The 23891-nt window shown below is 32.8% G+C and overlaps 1 protein-coding gene across 5 annotated transcripts in view; it reads right to left on the reverse strand.

Moving 5' to 3' along the window:
• Nucleotides 1-1847: 1847 nt before the first annotated feature.
• Nucleotides 1848-23891, reverse strand: part of LOC114336036 (uncharacterized) — a 1032611-nt gene continuing 1010567 nt past the window's right edge. For 3 of the 5 annotated variants that reach the window (XM_050642551.1, XM_050642553.1, XM_050642550.1), the window contains exons 10-11: nucleotides 14728-14979; nucleotides 1848-12607 (exon numbers count right to left, since the gene is read on the reverse strand). In XM_050642551.1, the coding sequence (XP_050498508.1) occupies nucleotides 12342-12607; nucleotides 14728-14979 (518 nt within the window). In that variant the 3' untranslated portion in view covers nucleotides 1848-12341. The remainder of the gene's footprint in view (nucleotides 12608-14727; nucleotides 14980-23891) is intronic. The other 2 variants (XR_007696076.1, XR_007696075.1) reach the window with 2 other exon arrangements.

The raw sequence follows: 23891 nt of genomic DNA on the forward strand, positions 1-23891 counted from the left end.
AAGATTTTACTATCTAGTCTTATAAAATCCCAATGCCACAAGTCACGCAGTCTAGTAAAATCACTTGTCTTTTATACAGGGTGTTTCATTGGAAAAGTAACATACAAGACCCATTAATAACAAAGATACTGGGTGTTTTATCTATTTTTCCATTTTCTTAATTGGTTCATAACTTTTTAACCGCACTGTATATTTATTTTATATTTGGCACGCAAATATCATTTAAGGTGTACAATAAACTATTTTCTTTACAATTGTAAAAAATCCAGGTCCGGATTAAAAAATATTGGAAAAATGTACTAACCCAAAAACAACACCCTGTACATTAAATTTTTTTTAAAATGGATTTTGCATTTGAAAAGAGCATGAAAAACAAAATTAGTCGTATAATTTGAATTTTCGGCAAAATGATTTTTCTGGTAAAATTTTGAATTTGAATTCTGAAATTATGTCAATTGCGAGAGCCCGAAGGAGAAAAAATTAAAATGTGACTTAATTTTAATTAATGCCATTATTTAATCTAAATTTGTAAAATGTTAATATTTTAGTGTTTTTTTATTATGTGTGAAAAATAGTTTTTGGCGAATATTCATCTTTAAATAATGAATAAATAATAAAGGGTCAATAAAAAATACGTCACTTTAATTAACAAAATATCTAAAAATTATAACAAAACAGCGAAAATTTGCAGCATAATAACTATTCAAAACTAAAGTACTTATTCAAAATTATCACCATTAAAAATTATTATTTTTTTGTATCGCTAATTGTATCCGAACGTCTGCGGTCCCTCCGGTGAGTACAAGGACAGAAACTATTTTCATTTTTTAATTTATTATAAACGAAAAATTTCTGACCCTGGTGAGATTCGAACTCACGACCTTTCGATCCAAAGGTAGGCGCTCTTACCACTGAGCCACAGAGAGGTCATCAAAAATTATTGTTATGTGTGTAAATGTTAATATTTTACCAATTTAGATTAAATAATGGTATTAATTAAAATTAAGTCATATTTTAATTTATTTTACTTTGAGCTTCGCAATTCACATAATTTCAGAATTCAAATTCAAAATTTTACCAGAAAAATAATTTTGCCAAAAATTCAAAGTACATATATCACTAATTTTGTTTTTCATCCTTTTTTCAAATGCATAATCCATTTAAAAAAAAAAATAATATACAAGGTGTTTTTTGGGTCGGAACATTTATACAATATTTTTTAATCCGGACCTGGATTTTTTATAATTGTAAATAAATTAATTGATTGGACACCTAAAAGACTATTCGCGTGTTAAATATAAAATCAATATACAGTGTGGTTGGCAAGTTGTAAGCTGTATTTCAAGTTTTTTCCACTTAGAGCTCTCGCAATTCACTTAATTTCAGAATTCAAATTCAAAATTTCAACAGAAAAATCATTTTGCCGAAAATTCAAAGTATACTTCTGAAATTAGTTTTTTATCCTCTTTTCAACTGAAAAATCTATTTTAAAATATATATTTCGGAATATTTTTCCAATATTTTTTAATCCAATCCTGGATTTTTTCAATTAAAAATAAATAAATGTATTGTACATCTTAAATGATATTTGCCTGCCAAATATAAAATAAATATACAGTATGGTTAAAAAGTTATGAACCAATTACGAAAATGGCAAAATAGATAAAACACCCAGTATCTTTGTTATTAATGGAGTAAGACCCATTAAGTATGATATTTTTGAGACTGCCTAAGTGTCCTCTTTCTACAGTTAAGGTATGTTACTTTCCCAATGAAACACCCTGTATACACATTTCATGATCTTCTGTGAAAGCTGCCCAATATTTGTATTCAATAAAAACACACAATGCATTTATACATTTATTAAATTTCTGTTTATAATAACCTCTATAATATATACATTTTCCAGCACTTACGTTCTCAGTCAAATTATCCTAAACAAAACTAATAGTTCCTTTTTTACAGTGTAGAATGTATATGTCAGTACATCAAGCTGTTTTAAGAGATATATTAGGTATTTGGTCCTTTAAAATAAGTACGGTTAGTGGACATTATTCTCCTATTATACCTACGAATTGATATTATGTCGTACATAAATATAGTCACTACATGAGATCAAAAATGCGCCACATGGACCGCTGTAAGATACAAATAAAATAATTTAAATCAGTAACAAAATAATATTAAATAATAAAACGATTTTAGTCTTAAAACTTTTTTTTATAATGCCAAAACGATTTTTCTTCTTCTTTAAGTGTCTTGTCCTCCCAGAACATTGGCGACCAGTCGCATGTCACATGATCGTTACTTTGTCCTCAGGGGACCTAAATAATGTCATGTTGCTGACTCTATACCACTGGGAGAGTTTCTTGAGCCAGTATGTTCTTCGTCATGCATAACCACGTTTGCTTTATATTTTTCTCTGAATAATTACATGTAGTACCTACTTCATATTTGGGATTTCTCATCACGCGGCAAAGTATTTCAACTTTTTCCTTTTTATGGTACGCAGAATTTATCTTTATAGACGCTGCAAAACTTCTTTATTTGTCACTCTGTTGATCTACGATATCCTCATTTTTCCGCTCACATCTCAGAGGCCTCAATTCTTTTACACATTACTTCACTGAAAGGACATGCTTTCATTCAGCAAAATGCTGATTAACCGCATTCTTATAGTAATTCATCGCCCTTTGTTGGTTAAACGTTTTGCATCTTCTAAATAATGTTTTAGCTTTTACAATCATCACCATCATCAGTGGCGTTACAGTTCTTTATGAGCCAAAGCCTTCTTCAGAACAATCCTCCGTTCGCCTCTGTCTCTGGCAACTATTCTCCATGCTCTAATTCCAATAGATTTCAAGTTATTTTCTAGGTTGTGTTGGTACCTAAGTCTCGGTCGTCCTCTTGCTCGTTCTCCTATCGGCCCTCTTCGGTCAAAAACTTTTCTGACTATGGCATCTTCCTCTCGTCTGACTACATGACCTATCCATCTAAGGCGTGCTACCTTAATGCATTTTACAACGTCAGGTTCTCCAAAACTTCTATACAACTCAAAGTTGTAATACCTGCGCCACAAACCTTGTTCTTTTATGCCTCGATATATTCTTAGTCTAGTCTTCGCTTCGAGTTTTCGCTCAAAACGTTTGAGCAGTTCTTGGTCATTCTGTGTAAGTGACCAAGTTTGTGAACCATATTTGTTAGCACTGGTCTTATAAGTGTTTTGTATATACTCAATTTAATTTTTCTAGGTATTTCTGAGGCCATCTGTCTTCTTAAGCCATAGTAACACTTATTGGCGGGCACTATTCTTCTTTTAATTTCTTCACTGACATTTTTATCTTTAGTTAGCAGTGAACCTAAGTATATGAAGGTGTCGACACCTTCTAGTTCTAGATCATCAATTATTATTCTTGTACATAGGTGTCGGGTTGCTTGACCTAGTGCAACACATATATTTGGTCTTTTGAACATTCATCTTCTTTTGAAATGCTTCAGTCAGAGATTCTTTGGATCTATCTATGATGTGTATGTCATCTGCGTATCCGAGAGTTTGTACTGATTTGTTAAAGAAAGTACCATTCGTATTCGTAGGAATCTGGGACTCTCGAATTATTTTTTTCTAATGCCAGGTTAAATCAGAGACACGATAGTCCATCACCCTGGCTTTTACAATCCTGTTTTTAATTTTCTAATTTCCTGAGATAAATCCGACTTTTCATTTTTTGTTTTTCCATCTAGTCTGATATCATATGGCTTGTTAGCTATATTTTTGGCTGATAGTCATTTATTTGGTTTTCTTTGTATTAACTTTCAAATAACTATATTTGTTTACTATTGTCTGGTGCCACTGATAGAAGTATCTACAATCTATAAATCATTTTGATCCATGGATAGCAAAACTGTGCCTTCAGAATATCTTAAGTTGTTGAATATTCCTCGGTTGGCAATTATATCTTCTGTTCTGTATTGCAGAGCTTATTCAAACGTCTTTTCTCAAATAAATTGAACAAAACCGGAGATAGACTATTCCTCCTAATCTTTGGACCTCTGTCCTTTAATTTTAATGTCAGATAGCTGATAGCAGTACAAACCGGCTATTATCTGAATTCATCGTCGATCCAGACCTATGTCATCCAAAATCATCGCCATCATCATCATCATCATAAACCTGTATACGTTCACTACTGGACATAGGTCTCCTTAACTCCCACAAGACACCGGCATATGGAAAGAATTAAGTTATTCAAAATAACTACTACAAATTATATTGACAAGAGCATTCTGTTGAACATTTTTTCTTAATGGACAACATCAGTAAAATGTGTATGTAAATAGTGTTTATATTGAAGAGCTTTCTCAGATATATTCTCAAGGCTTCATGTTTGTTAGAGTTTTCTGAAGAAACAATTTCTACATACTGCGCCTTTCAGTATTTCATTGATTTAATCGACGGTCTCCAATACACGCTGTACGCAGCTGTATCTGCAAGTGTCTATGATTCATAAAAACACTAGGGATATGTAGCATCTAACTAAACTGTGCTGCTGACCCAGAAATGTATGGATATGAATCAGGATCCATTCCTAGTTCATCTTGGTCATTATGTATCTTTTTTTATCGAATATCCTCAATTTTCTTGTAGAGATTAAAGATGTCACTGAGTTTATAATATAAGTTTTAAGCTTCTGTGCAAAGTGTCTATCTAGATAAATTCTCTTCTTCATAACTTATTTGCGAATTTTGCTGTATACCAACTTGGATCTTCTTAATCTTACACTGATATGTTTTATCAACTTAAAATGATATTCTTAAATTCATTCTTAGTGCATTTAGGTATTATATACAGGGTGTTTCATTAATAATTGTCCATATAGTAACTGGAGAAACCTAAGCACAAAATACGAAGATTTAACCTAAAACACTAAAATAAAATGTGGTTCCTTACTTAGTTACAGGGTGTTTTATCTAAAAATTTAAAAATTATTTTTCCTCAGCATTTTCAAACTATTCGACGTATCCTTTTCATACTTGGCATGTAGTATAGGTACTATACAAACTACTAAATTATGTTAAACAAACGTTTCTGGCTATTACCAGAGGCGTACGACGGGGGAAAGTGAATGGTTGACCCTTTCCAAATTCTACGCCACTGGCGAAATTGCTATTTTAGTTAAATTTTCGGATTCTCCAATACTTTCTATGAAAATAATATACTCTTCATTCGTAACGATAAAGGCATTAGTTTCCGAGATCTTTGAAGTTAAAAATGAAACGACACGGTTATTTTGATTAATGTAATGTGTCGCTTCATTTTTAATTTCAAATATCTCGAAAACTAATCATTTTATCGTTACGAATAAAGAGTATATTATTTACATAAAAAGTATTGCAAAATCAAAAAATTACACAAAAATAGCAATTTCGTCTGTGGCGTAGAATTTGGGAAGGGTCAACCAGCCACTATCCCCTGTCGTACGCCTCTGGTAGTAGCTAGAAACGTTTATTTATCTTAATTTAGTAGGGTGCACAATACCTACACTTTTTGCCAAGTATGATAAGGATATGCCAAATAGTTTTAAAGTACTGGGTAAAAATAATTTTTAAATTTTAATCATATGAATTATATCATAAATTAATCAAAATAACTGTGCCGTCTCATATTTAACTTCAAATATCTCGAAAACTAATGACTATCGTTACCAATGAAGAGTATATTATTTACGTCAAAAGTATTGGATAATCTAAAAATAGCACTAAAATCGTAATTCCTCCAGTGGCGTAGAATTTGGGAAGGGTCAACCATTCACCATCCCTTGTCGTACGCCTCTGGTAGTAGCTAGAAACCTTTGTTTATCATACTTTAGTAGGGTGTCTAGTAGTCGCACTTTTTGACAAGTATGAATAGGATACGTCGAATAGTTTTAAAATTCTAAGCAAAAATAGTTTTTAAAGTTTTAGATAAAACACCCTGTAACTCAGTAAGGAACCACATTTTATTTAAGTGTTTTAGGTTAAATCTTCGTATTTTGTGCTAAGGTTTTTCCAGTTACTATATGGACAATTATTAATGAAACACCCTTTATAATTATTTTTTCACACAGAATTGTGGTATTATATTTTTAATTTTTCAAATTGTAGGCTATGGTAAATAATGGCAACACAAAATGTTTTAGATTCTAAATTAAAATTTTCTATCTCCCACTCAGTTTTTAATTGCCATTTCAACACTATTGGATATAGATCTTCTTATAATACACTATATTAGAACTGTCTTATCCTAAACCTATATGGCGATGATTCTCACAGATTTGATTGTCTTATTATCGAATAAAATTATGTTGATTATCGATCCAAACACGAGAGGTTGACGAATTATTGTTCTTCTACGCCACCTATTGGCTTTATTGGTCAAAACTTTAGCAAGCTTTTGCCAAAAAATGTAAACTTTTGCACATTTCGAATTTCGTAAAAAATAGATTATTAAATCGTTTTCGTTTATGGTCATCAAAGTGGATGGTGCCTTTGTACGCTAACCACTCAAATGATTTGTCTATTTTTTATTTACATAACTTCTGTAGTTTCTCTCTCTGATGTATGTCTGAATGCAATTACTATATTTCCATAAATTGTAAGATAAGAGTTTGATTTTGTATTTACTAGATTCACGTATGTTGTTCGTTTCCTTCTATTTGTTAAAAAAGACTTACACTTACACTACAAAAGAAGATAACATATTCTCCAGGAAATCTCCCCAGCTAATACAAAAAGTTTAAAGCAATAAAAAATCAAGTCAATATCTTAGAACGATCCATGTTTTTTCTGTTACTGTTGGAAGATAATGTTGTAATAAATTACTTTAAGGTACTCTTAGTAAGATTTATCTAAAATGATTAGGTACTATTTTCTATAACATAATACATCTATTTTAAATAAGCTGTAAAGAAATATGCAGTTAATGAGATGAGAAACTTGTCGAAAAAGAATGTTTTAAAAGTGAAAAAATGGAAAGAATATTTTCTACCTGTATTTTGACACATTTTGCTCTTTTGAAGCGAAAAAAGTTCGTATATGAATGTCTATAAGTAATATTTTTAATGTTATTTTATACAAAATAATATTGCCATAGTTGAGGACATTGAGGTTAAATGAATGGTTAATGATTGACTGAAGTTGATGAAATACTGTAAAAAATACTAGAATAGTAGAAGAAAAAGGAGAAGCTAAGATTTAAAGGAATTATTTTCCTTTAATTCTTAGCCTTTTTAAAGATAAAATGGTAGAGAAGAATAAAGTATTAGAGATAATATTGGGTGGTAGACAAATGTAGATGACCAACTAGTCTTACCACGAGAGTAGTCCAGCCACAGAGATGCTGAAAAATAAATAAAAGATCAAATTAATACAAAGAGCAAATAGATTAGCGGGATACCTTCATAACACTAAATGGCATAACCGACACAATAACACTGAGATGAAATCAAGAGTGTATAAGGCCACTATAAGACAAATAATGACATATGCAACAAAAACAAGGCCGGAAACAGCCAAAATATACACAGAGTACCTATGCAGAAAATACGAAACAGCCGAAATAAGAACATTCACAAGAATTACAGGAAGCCCGCTGAAAGATCGAATATGGAGTGACGAGATCTGAACAGTCCCGGATTAAGAATCTTTAGGCCCCTAGACATTAGGCAACCCAAGCTATGAGGCCCCTTAAGGTCTCCGCCTTCTCCCTCCAAAACCACCTCGATTAACCCATCCATCTCCATCCTCCATCTGCAGTTTTAAGTTCAATCTCTTCTCTCTGTGATGATTTACTAACAGCGTTAATCCGTTCTAAAATATTGCCCAAAACAAACACTTAGCATCTTAAACTGTTTTATCCTCTTCATTAGTGTTTTCAGCAAGAGACTGCACAGGAGATTTAAAGACGTTGTAGCCTCTAGACAAAGCTCTTGTTGCGTCAGTCCTTGCACTCCATCTTATGCTGCTTGTTCTTTTAATGACTAGATTGTGGTGAATGGGATCGCTTAGTGAAGTTTCATTTAAGCATTTGATCATAACTTTCCAACGGTGGGTAGAGGCTGAAAAAATGTTGTACGCGGACTGAACAAACTCAAAATACGATATTACTCCAACGCAACTTTCAGCAGCACTTACTCCAATTAAATTAAGCGAGTGTGCGAGCCTGGATACCATTATATTATTTACCTAACATGTTTGCTGAATGATTGTCTCCTCATGTCGTTTACATCAATGCCCCAGTCGGTTTAAACGATTAAAACAGCATAAAAAAGATTTTATCCAGTATCGCTACTTATGGGTATGAATGTTAGAAAACCTTCATACACTTTACCATCAGCTGGATTTAGATATCTTAATAAATAGTCAACTGGTCAATATGAGACAAATCTGGTATTGAATCGACACTTAAGGAGTAGTATTTGGCTTCCTTCTTTAACAATTGTATTCAAAACGTGTTTTCTCATTACTTCTACCCAGATATTTGAAGATAAGTAAGAAGGCTTTCCAGTACCGTTATTGCCATACTTAGCTTAAAGAGGATCGTACTCTGTAAGTAGCTCTAATATGATTAACTAGTTCCCATTATTTTGTGAACGAAAGATCTCTGTATCACTTCTAAATGTTAATCCGCGAAAAGATAAAACAAGAATCCAGTAACCTCGTTCTTGATCAAATTAAATTTCCAAAGAGTTGTCAATTCGACCACGAAGGCGCTGCTTGTCGATGAGTGTTCGCCAAATGTTAGCCATGTTCGCCAAAAAGTATACATGGAAAGCAGTAAACATTTTCATTTGAGGAAGAGTACGCTAACCAATCTCTTTGAATTTTTGTTACACTGATATATTTTCTAAAAACCTTAGATTGTGTAAAAATCTTGTGTAATGCCCTCAAAATTTCTTTTTGGTGCTGAAAAGCTTCCATCAAGATTTTTTCATTCTGAAGAACCTTTCCCAATCCAAAATTTCCATATTTCTTCAGTTATGGTATTCCATAATCCTACGTTGTTTCCGAATTCTGGGCCCAATTTACCTGTAACTTCAATTTCTAACTTAGCTTAGTTTTTGGTTCTTTTCTTGAGCTGGAATATAACTGACATTGTATGTTTTTTTCATCTTCTTCAGTTACGGAAGCGATGTTTTCCTCAGCTTTTTCTATTTCATCACGTGATTTTTCATTGGTGGCTTCACTAGCTGTGGATTTCCGTGTGAAACCGAGTTTATGGTATTGGGCGATATTTGAATTTTTCAATATATGTGATTTATAGTTTTCATTTAATTATAATTATTATTTTTTCGTTTTAGGGCTACCAGGCACGAGGCCCCATTTAGGGTCGAGGCCTCTAGGCAACCGCCTACTTTGCCTAATGGTTAATCCGGCACTGGATCCGAACAAAATGTTAATGTATAGGGTATAAACGAGCATACACTAAGCAGAAAAAAAAGGGACAGTCACTTTACTAGAATGACGGACAAAAAAATTGTTGCCTGATTTGAATATGAATATCTACATAAAATATTTGCCAGTTTTATAATTGTATAGGAAGCTCGCTTATATAGATTGTCTTCTTTTTCTTTCTTTCATATTCTTATTTCAATAAGTATAACTTTTACGTATTTTTCTCTTAAAATATCGTGGCAATAATCGTACTGACAGTTTAAAGATGCTAAAACTTTAAGAGGCTCTTAAAATTAATTCTTTAGCTACTTTTTTACGTATACACTAGCAATTATTTGTATATAGGTGCTTCTCTAATATTACAGTAATATTGAGCCATTAATTTGGGAGTTTCTTGTTAAATGGGTCCCAATATAGGTAGTAACTATTCTTCTATGTTCATTTGGAGGGAATGTAAAAATGGTACTACAAAACAAGTATTAAGATATCTTATGCAACTAATTTTATAGCTATGTAAATAAATATAAACATATATAGTTCAAATAATTCTAAATAGTGTTAAGACAGAATTTTTTATATAATACTACTCCGATAAAACCGTATTAAACGCAAAAAATCTCTGCAAAAGGGATGCTATAAGTACGAGAACAATCAGAAGAGATAAGACTAAAAGTAAACACGCGTAAAACAAAATATTTCTGATAACCCAGGAACAAATCATTAACACAGCAACATACATATTAACGTACCTACTTACGGCAGACAATGAGAATGAAAAATCGGAATACTTAAGCAATGGTTACTTTCACTTGTGATATATGGAGTAGAAAATTAGACACGCATAGAAAATTGTTCATAAACTCAGTAATACATGGAAGAAGCAATACCAGGTATAATCTGCACCATTCTCAATGGCGTTATAAATCTTCGTGTGTTTGCTGAGTTTACTATTGCCTACCATGTTTGTCGGTCCTATGCCATTATTTTCCATTATCTCACTCCCATATTCCCCAGGTCCTCTCCTACTGCATCGTTCCACCTTTTTTTAGGGCGTAAACACATTGTTTACAAGGCGATTGCCGTTATTGCATATAACATCTGTTCCTCCTAGTCTATTGGCCTTTATATACTTACCTCAGTAAATTTTCCTCTTGGAGAAATTTTAACTCTATATGTCTGCGCCTCCATTCGCTTGCCACGCTATCTATGCAAGGACCATATATAATTCGAAGGATTCACTAGCAATTCATTTATTACATTTTTTATTAGCGTTTAAGTTTCACTGGCATACGCGACTGCTGGTCGTGTTATGTTTTTGTATATTGTAATTCTTGCACTATATGAGCGAAGTTTTAACCTTATTAGATGTTGCATTGCAAAGAAAGTTTCCCACCATTAGTCGCGTTTCAACTTCTTGTTCTACTTTGTTGTCATTTCTTATTGTTGCTCCTAGATCTTTAAAAGCTTTAACCACTGAAACGTCATGATCGTCTATAGTAACATTTTACCTCATTCGCAACCGTTCTTGTTTTGAAATGACCATGTATTTTGTTTTGTCTTCATTTCCCTTTAGACCGATATTTAATGCAGCTTCTTCAAATGTCAATAAAATATCCGTCTTCACTAATGTTGATTGTCGCACTATTTACATCCACATCATCCGCAAAGACGAGAAAGGTCCTTGCTCTCCGAGTAGCTATGTTTGGTTTAATTTTCGGATTTGTTTTAAGGTCTGTTTTTGTTTGTTTTAGTATCTGTTTTAAGTGCACAACTACCAAGTAATGTTATCTACATCATAATTGATAAAAAATTGTAATAAAAATGTATAATTTCTTATATAACAAAATAAAAAGTTGATAAGGAAAGATTTACCATACTTTTGCATAATTGTTTATTACTAATAAATGCATTTTTTATTCACTTTTTTTAAACCAAGTTGAAAATATAGCTCATGTTCTCTCATTTGACACATGTGGAATGGTTCTAACGTCATTTTCTTCTGACTTATGTTACTGCAAAAAAATGCTCTCTGGTTTAAACAATTTGAATCAAATTTAAGCAATTGAATGAATCGCTTTGAAATTTTTATCACATACTAAGCACCAAAGAACCCTTATTTGACAAAAATTTCAAAGCTGTACATTTATTTTTATAAGAGTTATTGCGAAAATAATTTTTTTTTGCAATTCCGACCTTTTTTCGCAATTATATTAATAATAAATGAGTATATCAAACTTTGTAATACGTCATTTTAAAGCTTTCTCCATAATCTCGATGTATTGGTACAATAATACTGCCGTAGTTTTGTTCGATATTATTTTTTGTCGCCAGTTGTTCGATGAATTTTACCTTATAAGTTCTTGATCGCTTTTTCTAATTAACTTTCTAACTAAAAGAATAAATTTTTTGTTAAGACCAAAGGATTTATTGTTCTAAGTATTTTTATGGCATTCAATCAATTTAATCGACGATATATGAAAATTTCAGAGCAAAAGAAATCCTGTAATAAGATGGCATGGTGATATTCGAAAAGGTATACTGGATTATAGAAGTCCAGAACAGAGGTAAATGAAAGGAGTTAAAACAGGTATGTCTAAATATGTACGGAGAGTACGAAAAGAAAAATATTCGTCTGCTTTGGGTAGGACTTGTCATTTTTGATATTAAAGTTAAGAGTTAAGTTTAGAAATAATTCTGTCTTAAGTATAGTTTTTTAAGAATAATCTAGAAAAGACAATTTTTTTGAGCCATTATATACTTACCAACGGTTTAACTGTGGAAAAACTAACATAATTAATTCAACCTTTCTAGATTATTCTCAATCGCAAGAAAAAAAGAACAATACTGTAACACAAAGTTATCATTACGTATTAATGTATGTTACAAATACTCTACTGATGTAAATATTTATTTTATGTCATTTTATACTTCGAAAAATCGAACTGCAAGTAATTGGGCAACTTGTTGCTTTTCTTCTGTTCGATCAACTTGTTCTTGGCTTTTTCCTTGAATTCATATAGATCTCGTAGGCTGGTGTCGTCTAAATTTGACTCCAATACTTTTCTGATGAAGTTATGTCCTTGGATCGCAGTTGCTGTCGGACTCATGCTTTCTCGGGCCGTTGCCAGGAGTTCTGGGTGCTCATTGAGGGTGTCTGATAGTGATGCTATAAGAACATCTGCAAACAATGTTACCCTTAGTTTATTTTATTATTAGACTAAAATAATATAAATAGTTAATAAATAAGTATACTCTTTGACAGTGCCGGCGCTAGGGTATAAGGTGCCCGCCTGCAAAACTAGCACAGGCGCCCTCCCTCCCTCATCATACACACAGATACTCGTACAACCCAAACCTCGGGGACATTATGTGTGCTCTAATGGAACAGTGAGATCTACATGTTCGAAGATCAAACCGGTCACACTGCGTAACCTGGAGTGGTACCTCTCTGACAGCCCATAACCTGGAGTGGTATCTATCTGACTTCCCAAGGTATAACCCCTCTCCATCGCAGTACATAACGAATGAGGAGGCTTTGTACTGAACTCTACCTTGGATGCGCTGGAGAATGGGACGTCTTCTGTATTACTTTATGTGGTTAAGCCACCTGATTTTAGGGGTAGCTAGAAGAGCTATTAATGACTTGATTTTACTTGTGTCATAAATGTGTGTTACGGGCAGCGAGGCACCGACTTAAGTCGGTGTCCCGCTATCTGCAAATGTCCCCGAAAATAAAGTTCGGCTACAGTTTAATTAGACCCATCATCTGACAAAACAACTTAACTTTAACTTTTTTAAGAAATTGGATAAGAGAACTAAGATTGTTTTTTTTTGTTATTTCTCCTTTTCGGCTTTTCTTTTCCGATTTGAGCCCCAGAATTTTTTTTGAATCCATTTTTATTTAAATTTAATCAAATAAAAATAATAACTTTAAAACCTCAAGATTATGATTCTGCAATAACTTGAAACCGTAATTTAATAATAGTGCTTGTCAGCAAACTTGTTTGGTTGAAGTATGATATCTTTGACCAATAAGTTATATTACTACATGGTAACAATTCTATCCGGCATTGCATATTTTTGTATATTTTACATGTGTGATATGCAAAACTAACACAGATTAGGGTATTATGGCGAATTTTATCCATATTTCAAAAATTAATTTTTCAATTTTAGTATTTTGCATAACACCAGCAGAAAAAAAGCTCATTCTGCCCCCCCCCCCCCCAAACAGGGGCGCCCGCCTGCAGTGCATCTCTGCAGGCCAGTTATCGCCGGCCCTGCTTTTTGACGAATATATGCTTATACGATTCTAGAAATAATACTCATTTAAAGGACACCTCACACTTGCGCTTTGAGGTTTGAGGGGCGCCAAAATGAGCTTTTATCTCTTGGTGTTATACAAAAAACTAATTAAAAAAAAAACTGAAGGGCGCCTATGCTAGTTTTGCAGACGAGCACTTTATCCCTAGCGCCGGAACTGGCTACTGACGTATGTTGAGGGACTCATATATACACACCACAACTAGTATAACTATTCTCCAGAGTCCAGAGGCTAAGAAAAGACAAAGAAATAATTAACACCGTAAAGAACAGAAAATCGGCTTACTTCGGCCACATTATGCGTAATGAAAAATACCGACTGCTACAGTTGATTCTACAAGGCAAGATTGAGGGCAGGAGAGGCCCTGGACGAAGACCTATATCCTGGCTGGCCAGTCTTAGGAAGTGGACTGTAAATACATAAGTGCCAGAAGATAGGCACTTTAAGAAGAAGATTCGTCTCGAAACTACTATCATTTCATATCATTGAGCATCTCTGAATATTGATTAATAACGGAGTAAATTGACACAAATAAACCTAGCATCAAATGAGTATGTACATGAGTTAGGAAAAAGATTTTGTGAATCAGAAGTTTATAGATCTTTCTACAGGTATTAAGGTATGTTATCTTACAGATAATAAATGACAACGCACTTCCAGTAACTCACCGCAAAATGAGGGTCAGCCTCACGTTGGGTTAAGCTGTTTTCAATAGCGAGTCGACCAATAGTATTTATGAATGACAGTTTTATGGACTTCAAAAATGTGAGTTTTATAAACTTTAATTACAATTTACACCGTTATTTATCAAAACTTAGAGTTGACGCAATGATATGAAATGATTGTAATGTCGAGACGAATCTATTCATGTAAATTTTATTGTATTTGAGTGACATTATATTTTCCATAAGATGAGTGCGGTGTCCTTTAAATTTTGTCTTTATTTAGCCTCGTTATAAACAAATTGTTCTTACCAAGTACTTTCTTTTCTAAAGCTCGTGATATGTGTCCCTGTTCTGCTTCTGTTTCTAGAAAACTCGTAAATTTTTGTAGTGCCTGTTGAGCTTCGGCGCTTCCTCTTGTTAAGCTTTGTGTAAACATAACTTTAGCAAGTTGGTAGATAACTTCTTCCAGGGAGTACTCAGTGTAGAGAAAATCTGCAACTCTAAGACGTTCTAGGAGTTCGTCATAATCTTCTTCTGATGTTTTTTCTGATCTTGTGGCATCTGTAATAATAAATTCTATTGTGTATATTAATGGTAAAGATTCGCTTTTCTGAGACACAACTATCTAGTGACTTTAGTAATTCCTTTTTTGGGAAGTTCAGTTGCTAGACGTGACTGGAAATTGCTATACAACCAAACATACCTGCTATTATCCAATATTATTAATAGTAAACGGACATAAATAACATAAACCTTACCCCAATCAAGAATTATTTATTTACACCTTTATAATGTATTGATAACTAATGAGAAAATTATTTATTGTACAAAATAAAAATATTTTGTAGAAATAAACTCAAAATACACTCCCATTATTTCTAATAATTCTTCTTTTTTTTCAATGAAAGATTAAGTTGATTTGAGAAGTTAATAGTGCGAGGTAGGAATTTTTGTGTTGTATGTTTCCTATTCCGAATGTGTCAAAGTGAATCTCGACAGAGCGAATTCAGTAAATATATACCTATTTTATATGAAATTATGTGGTAAGCACCTTTTTTTTCAAAAATGAGTTATAAACACGGAGTTAGCACTTTTAACCTAATCTTTGTTGTGTACAAATGTGGTAACAGCTAGCACCTCATAGCGGTTAAAATTAGCTAACAGTCGACATATGGTATATAACTTAACTAAAAATGAAAAGTGTATAATATACAATCGGTGCATGTGCTCTTACATTAGAATTCTTGAACGTTTTCTACAAAATGTGGTATGTGACTACATACCACATAGTCACATACCACATTTGGCAACCAGGATCTGTAAACACTGGTGCGTATCACCAGTTGTGTTTGAGACGTCCGTGAATTGATAAAGCGTGTGTTTGTGGGTAATTTTAAAGGAATCTGACAGAAATACAGTAGCCGCGGCCATGTTTTAGTTGAACTTAAATAATAATTAATTTCTGGTAGTAATTAGAATAAATAAATTTGTTACAAACATAACATTTAAATATGTTGCCTAATTTGATGCGTTCCACATAAACCATTGGTGTTCGATACGGCGTTTTTAAATATTTGAGCCTTGATTTATTGGATTTAGTGTCTTTTTGCACTAGGTCTCTCAAATGCCTAATTTCCTTTGTTAGTTCGAGGATTGCTTGCTGTTGCTTTTTTTATTTGTTGTTGAAGTTGAACGTTTTTTTGCATGGCATAGTTAATTTGCTGTTGAAGGAGTATCTTGAATTGGTTTTATTTATTTGTTGACTGACGTAATAACTCTATCCTGTCTATATTTTGTACTTGATTTTGATTTGAGGCGACTTGTGCATATGATTTAACCTCTACTGGGGTGTGAGCTGCTTATAATGTTTTGTGATTCTTGTTCTTATACTTTTGGTCTTTCCACCTGATATTGTACAGCCACACCATTATTGGAGGGATATCTTCTGTTTAAAATTTCAAGATACCTACCTATTCTTGACAATCTTTATAATTTGCACCATATGCTCCACCATATAATACACATTTTGCTGGATTGCCATCCTCCTTTTTCTTTTTGCAGGTAGGTACTGTAGTCCTGATGTTTAGAACATTTCATGCAGCGAATTAAGTTTCCGATTTCACAATAAGAAAAAGCGTAAGTAACAGACTTAGTACCGGAATAAGTAATGCCTGTTTTAATTATACGCTGCTCACTAGACAATTAGCAATAGTCTGGGCTGATTATCGGAGAATAGGCCATTTTTGGGAAAAGTTATTTACCAGCAATTTTATTGCTGGAATCGAATCTTATGATTGTATATATTAATAATATAGGTATGCAAAGTCCGCAGATAGTGTGCTACTTTTTTTATAAACAAAATGGCGCCCGAAAATCGTGTTTTTTTCAACTTTTGCTCTATATCTCCAAAGATTTCAACTTTACACCAAAAACACTCAAATAAAAATTCACCGCAATTAAATTCTGCATAGATATGTGTTTTTTTCCGATTCACTTCGACGAAAACTTTCCCCGGAAAAAGCGGGTTTTTCCAACAAAATCTTTAATTTTAAACTAAACTTTTAGATAAGTAATTGTTAATCAATAAATAAATAAATTGGTAATATAAAAGCCCTTTTTGTATAGATTATAATTCCAGAAGCCGATGGAAATTGAACAAACAGTTTAGCAACAATTGAATTGTTAATTAAAAATTTACGGTCACTATAATAACGACAATTATTAAGATGCATAAGAATAACTATGATTTTTTCATAAAAAGACACTATACCTATCTAATGTACTTTACATAATTGAAATTGGACTATTTAAGAGGCCTCACGAATATTTTAAAATTAAAAAGAATGTTTTGGCTTATAAACAAATAGAATATCTCGGGAAATATTAAACTAAATTAAATTGTGAAAATGGTATTCGAAAAACAGCGGCAAGAGGCTTCTTTTAAAAGAAAAAACGTTTAATTACGACGACTGGTTCCTGAGATACAACCGGTGAAAGTAGACCGGAATTTATGGCAAAGATATAAACAATAGGATCATAATTTTTAAACCACCACCTTTTTATTTTTGTCTTCTTTCTCCATACCAATTTTCATATCCTTAAAATGCTCATAACATATATTATTATAATAAAAACTATCGATAATACGTGTGAAAATTTCCAAAAATAGCAAAATTCCAATCAAAAATTAGGTTGGAGAAAATGTAACCCTCAAAGTTCAAAATCGGTATACGTTAAAAAAATGCATTTTCTCGGCTTCCCATGGAGCAATTTCCTTCATTATTTTTTTGTTCCCAAGTAACTCGAGTAGAGCCATCGAACTAACGCATTATTAAATGTCAGACTTGCTTTTGTTTTGTTATAATAAATTCATTTATTTTTTATAACACAAAATTTTAATTTGTTTAAATAAAAATTGTTTAAATAATTATCCAGCTTTAAAATGAGAATATTTATGTTTTTAACTTTAAAAGGTACACTTGTAGTAAGTTTATCTAAAAAAAGCCTAGAACTGGAAAAAATATGTAGTTTTCTGTTCTTATAAATAAATTAATATATTATAACAAAACAAAAGCAAGTTTGACATTTAATAATGCGTTAGTTCGATGGCTCTACTCGAGTTATTAGGGAACAAAAAAAAGAATGAAAGAAATTGCTCCATGGGAAGCCGAGAAAATGCATTTTTTTAACGTATACAGATTTCTAACTTTAAGGGTTACATTTTCTCTAACCTAATTTTTGATTGGAATTTTGCTATTTTTGGCAATTTTCACACGTATTATCGATAGTTTTTATTATAATAATATATGTTATGAGCATTTTAAAGATATGAAAATTGGTGTGGAGACAGAGGACAAAAATAAAAAGGTGATGGTTTGAAAATTATGATCCTATTGTTTATGTCTTTGCCGTAAATTCCGGTCAAATTTCACCGGTTGTGTCTCAGGAACCACTCGTCGTGATTAAACGTTTTTTCTTTTGAAAGAAGAGTCCTGCCGCTGTTTTTCGAATACCGGTTTCACAATTTAATTTAGTTTAATATTTCCCGAGATATTCTATTTGTTTATAAGCCAAAAAATTGTTTATAATTTTAAAATATTCCTGAGGCCGCTTAAATAGTCCAATTTCAATTCTGTAAAGTACATTAGATAGGTATAGTGTCTTTTTATGAAAAAATCATAGTTATTCTTATGTATCATAATTATTGTCGTTATTATGGAGACCGTAAATTTTTAATTAACAATTCAATTGTTGCTAAACTGTTCATTCAATTTCCATGGGCTTCTGGAACTATAATCTATACGAAAAGGGCTTTTACATTACCAAGTTACTTAATTATTGATTAACAATTACTTATCTAAAATTTTAGTTAAAAATTAAAGATTTTGTTGGAAAAACCCGCTTTTTCCGGGGAAAGTTTTCGTCGAAGTGAATCGGGAAAGACACATCTCTATGCAGAATTTAATTGCGGTGAATTTCTATTTGAGTGTTTTTGTTGTAAAGTTAAAATCTTTGGAGTTATAGAGCAAAAATTGAAAAAGACACGATTTTCGGGCGCCATTTTGTTTATAAAAAAAGTAGCACACTATCTGCGGACTTTGCATACCTATATTATTAATACATACAATAATAAGATTCGATTCCAGCCATAAAATTGCTGGTAAATAGCTTTTCCTTGTATTTTGCTAATTAGCCCAGAGTATAAGATTAGGACTCGTAAGTTGTTTTCAATACAAACATTATATTCAGCATGATGTAAATTGCTCCTTAAAGTTATTATTTTGTTTTTTTTTATTTTGTAAAAATGAAGTTTATTGTGGATATAATATTTCGTTTTAAATGACGCAAACACCACTTTGGTTATTTTTACTGCATATAAAATTTAAACTGAATGTAATTTCATGTTCCATTCAGTATAATGGCAATAAAACCTTAAAAATTTATATACGTGCAATGTGAGAACATTATAATAGAGTTGAAATACCCTTAGAGAAAATTTACCGGAGTGGAAAATGAAGTGTTCATAAAAGTCAAAATGATATTGATCAGAATATTTTAATAATATCGTCGGGTTACAAGCAAAATACATTAAGTCAGTTTTTGTCATTTTTGACTTAATTACATATTTATATTACAATTTGTTTAGTTTATGTACTATGGTAGGGAAGCAAAGTATGCTAAATTTGCAGTCACTCCAGCGTTATGGGGACCTATTGGGTTGTGATTATTAGGTCCTAAAATCAAAAAAAGTTAAGTAAAATTTTTCATTTTAGTGGGAGCTTGCCATTTTTTAATTTAATTTTCTTGTTTTTTTAAAACCTCTGTCAATTTTTTAACTTTTATCTCAGTTAATTAGGTTATACTTAATTTTAGGGCTTTTAAACACTGATGATGGATTTCTTAATCCGAAAACGTTTTGAATTGTGACCCTTAATTAGGGTATTTTAAAATATACCTTTTACATAAACCTGGTATTCTTGTGATTCGTGGTATACAGCCAGCTACAGGAAGTTTATTTTCCTCGTGGATTTTTTAATTTAATTTTCCATTTCCAAGAATCGTTTTTTCCGATTATAGCGCCGATTATAGTATACTATCCAGAATTCGAACAAATGTCTCGAATAAAAGTTGCTTATTTTTACGTAAAGAATCCAAATCTGCAATAAAAGTTTGGGGGTCCCATTTAAGATTTTAAAGTGACCGCCCACTCCACCTCCGTGGGGGGCCGTGATTGGTACCATTCGATCGATTTTTCGAAAACATTTTGAAAGTATATTTTGCAGTTTTTCGATCTGATGTTCATTTTGCGAAATATCGCGGGGTTTGTATTTAAAATTTTAAATTTACCCCCCAACCCTCTCCGTTAGTCATGTTTAGTACCATTCGATAGATTTTTGAAAAATATTGAAGATGTATCTTTTAGTTTTTCGATCTGACGTTCATTTCGCGAGATACTCGCTTTATTTTTGTGAGACTTTTTGACTTACCCATTTCCTTACGCCCCGCTCAAATCGTCAAATTTTTAAAATATACACTCTTTTGCATGTACTTAACTTACCTTATCTTAATCTGACAATTTCGAGTATTTTTAAGGAAAGAATTTTTTTTTCGGCCCCGCCTTAACGAACTTTCCTGTGTTAAGAGCCAATATATGGTAGAGGTACATCTGCAGGGTACCAGATTTCTCCCCTTCTGATAATCTGACGCAATCGAGTAACTGCAAAAATCCTCGCTTGGGTTCCCCTACAGTAAATTCCCCTAAGTATTTTTTCATCCTTGGCAACACAAAACATTAAAATTCTACATTCACTAAATCTTTAACAACGAATTTTTGTTTAGACAAAATCAATTAGTGACTTAGTGGAATTTGCTGAAGGCAATTATTTGACATAGTGGATTTTATTGGTTAAATTTGGTTTTAAAACTCCCGTTAAAAAGGATTTAGTACAAGTTTCAGCTTGGGAGTAAATGCGGAGGATTGTACCAGTGGCGCACCCAGGGGGTTTTGGGGGTTGAAACCCCTCCCAGGGCAGATAAAAAAATATAAAGGATAGTAGGAAAATGTAACTTGTCTTTCAGAAACAATACAAAAAAATTTCGGTGTCCAAGCGAAGCTAGGACAAATAATCCCGGACAAAAAAATCTCCACAAAAAAATCCCGGACAAAAAATCCCCAAGAAATATTTGCTGCCGAATAGTTCTCTAAAAATTTTCCCGTGAATGCAATCGACTCAAATGTTTTTCAGTGCGTGAAAGCTATAGCAATCGCCATGAAACCGCTTTTCGGCACGAAAATAATGATTGGCAATTAAGATTAAGCATGAATTGTAATTTGGATTTCCAAATTTCGAATTTCAATTCCATGCCGAAAACTTCAAATTTTACATGACAAACGAGTGTGAGTTTTTTCAAAAATCGTGGAAGATATGAGGAATGCGCTAAGACTGTGGGAACCATTTTGTAATTATTCGATTAAATATTTTACTCACTCTGCTTTGAATAACTATATGTTCAAAACATTGCCTATTCGTGATGAGAACTGCTCGTCCTGAACACGATAAGCTTGATTGTAATGCAAAAAACCTGTTACTTTTTGTAAATTTAACGTCAAAAATAATTAGTTATTATCATCATCAATCGCGTTATACCTCTTCGAGTGTCCTTGCGAGTGGTTTACCATTGCCTTCCATGTGTCGGTGCTATGCCACTATTTTCCATTGTCTCACTCCCATTTTCTCCAGATCTTCTCTGACTACATCTTTCCACCTTTTTCTAGGCCGTCCTACAGACTTTCTCCCATCTCTCCTCTCCCCGAGCTGCTGTGTTTGGTTTGATTTTTGGATAAATTTTTCGCATGGTATATTCTAAGGCCAGGTTAAACAACAATGGGGACAACGAATCTCCCTGTCTCAGTCTAGAATTTACGCAGAAAGCATTTGATATTTCCCCAGCTCTTCTAACTTGTGCAAAGAAGTTACTTACACACATTTGGGTTACCGCAGTTAGTTTCTTGGGTACGCCCAGCTCGACCATCGTATTCCATAGTATAGGATAATTAATTGAATCATAAGCCTGTTTCAAATCTATAAAGATCTGATGCACGTCTTGATTATACTCCCAATCGTTTCCATCATTTGCCCAATAGTAAATATTTAATCAACAATCGATCTTCGGAGCCTGAAATCACACTGGTAGTCACCAACTATTTCTTCGGCGTATGGTAGTAATCTTTTTAGTAATACATAACGAAAAATGTTTAGTCATCGGTTTCAATTCACTGCAAGCAACATTTCAGAAACCTGCTTCGAAAGCTATGTCAAAACCTGTGTTCTGTGTTTTCATAACAAAGCTAAACATTATTAATAGCGCAAAAATTTTTCATGGATGCACACAGATAATAGGCAATGTTTTGAATTTAGTTATTCAAGGCAGAGTGAGCAAAAGATTTAAGCGAATAATTACAACATGATTCCCAGAGCCTTAGCTCATTCCCCATATCTTCCACGATTTTTGAAAAAACTCACACTCGTTTGTCATGTAAAATTTGAAGTTTTCGGCATGTAAGTAATTGGAATTCGAAATTTGGTAATCAAAATTACAATAATTCATGCTTAATCATTATTGTCGTTCAGAAAAGCGGTTTCATGGCCATTGCTATAACTCTTATGCACTGAGGCTGAAAAACATTTGAGTCGATTGCGTTCACGGGAAAACTTTTAGGGAACTATTTGGTAGCAAATATTTCATGGGGATATTTGTGGGGATATTTTGTCGAAAAAAATTTGTGGGGATGATTTGTCCGGGATTTTTTGCCCGGGGATTATTTGTCCGGGAATTTTTTGTCTGGGGATTTTTTGTCCAGGGATAATTTGTGGGGATTTTTTGTCAGGGATTATTTGTCTGAACCCCGCCCAAGCCAACCTCCCCTAGAGGAAAATTCTTGGTGCGCCACTGGATTGTACTGAATTATGTCGTAATTACTGGAATTTAGAATTTAACAGGCAAAGAGATTGTATATTAATGAACGTTTTGTTTAAAGAAGTGACAACACGTAGACCTAGAAAGGACAATGACAGCAAACAAAGAAATACTGTAAAAAACTACTTTTTAAGTATTAATAATAAGTTCCAAGTATGCCAAAAGTTTTTCTGTGCAACACTTCAAATTTACCAATCATCAATGCATTTCAACTTAAAAGTCAGAGTGGGGAATATGGAGGTGAAGAGAATCGAGGTAAACATATTCCATGCAACAAAATATCTGAAAAAATTAGATTAAGAGTGAAAAATCATATTGAGAGTTTTCCTATACAAGGAAAGTCACTATACAAGGAAGTCAACAAAAAGACTCTACCTGAATAAAAATCTGAATGTAAAAAAGATGCCTGATCTCTTTTTAGAAGATTGCCAAAGAAATAATATGCTAAAAGTAAGCCTCATTACTTACGGACGAATCTTCTGTAAGGAATATAATTTTTCATTTTTCAAACCAAACAAAGATCAATGTATGACTTGTTGCGAATATAAAAAGGCAGCTCCAGAGGAGAGGACAAAGCTGGAATAAAAGTATCAGATGTATTTAGAAAGAAAAAACGTTGTATTTAAACTGCCGTCAAACGGTTGTGCACTATAATGCTGTTAACAGCTATGACGTCATTCTTATGATGCGCTTGACGGCATTTTCTTCGGCTGCCCTTCGCTTGGAGGCTGACCATCTTAGCAATGATTACACACTCAAATTAGTCTTTATTTATAGTAAATCCTGTTGTAAACTAAGAAAAAAAATTAATTATAGAAATTTAATCCTTTATTTGGAATGGAACCCTGAATTTATTTGGAAATGTTTTGGGGTTCCTTTTCTTTTTCTTTGGTAGTCCTATTGCTGTCAGGCCTTGTCCTTTTGGGCGTCCTCGTTTCTTTACTGCCACTGGCATTTTAACTGTCGACAAAGCAACATCGTTCACTTGAAGAGTT

Source organism: Diabrotica virgifera, chromosome 2 (assembly GCF_917563875.1).
Source record: "Diabrotica virgifera virgifera chromosome 2, PGI_DIABVI_V3a".
In the NCBI taxonomy this organism is placed as follows: Eukaryota; Metazoa; Arthropoda; class Insecta; order Coleoptera; family Chrysomelidae; genus Diabrotica; species Diabrotica virgifera.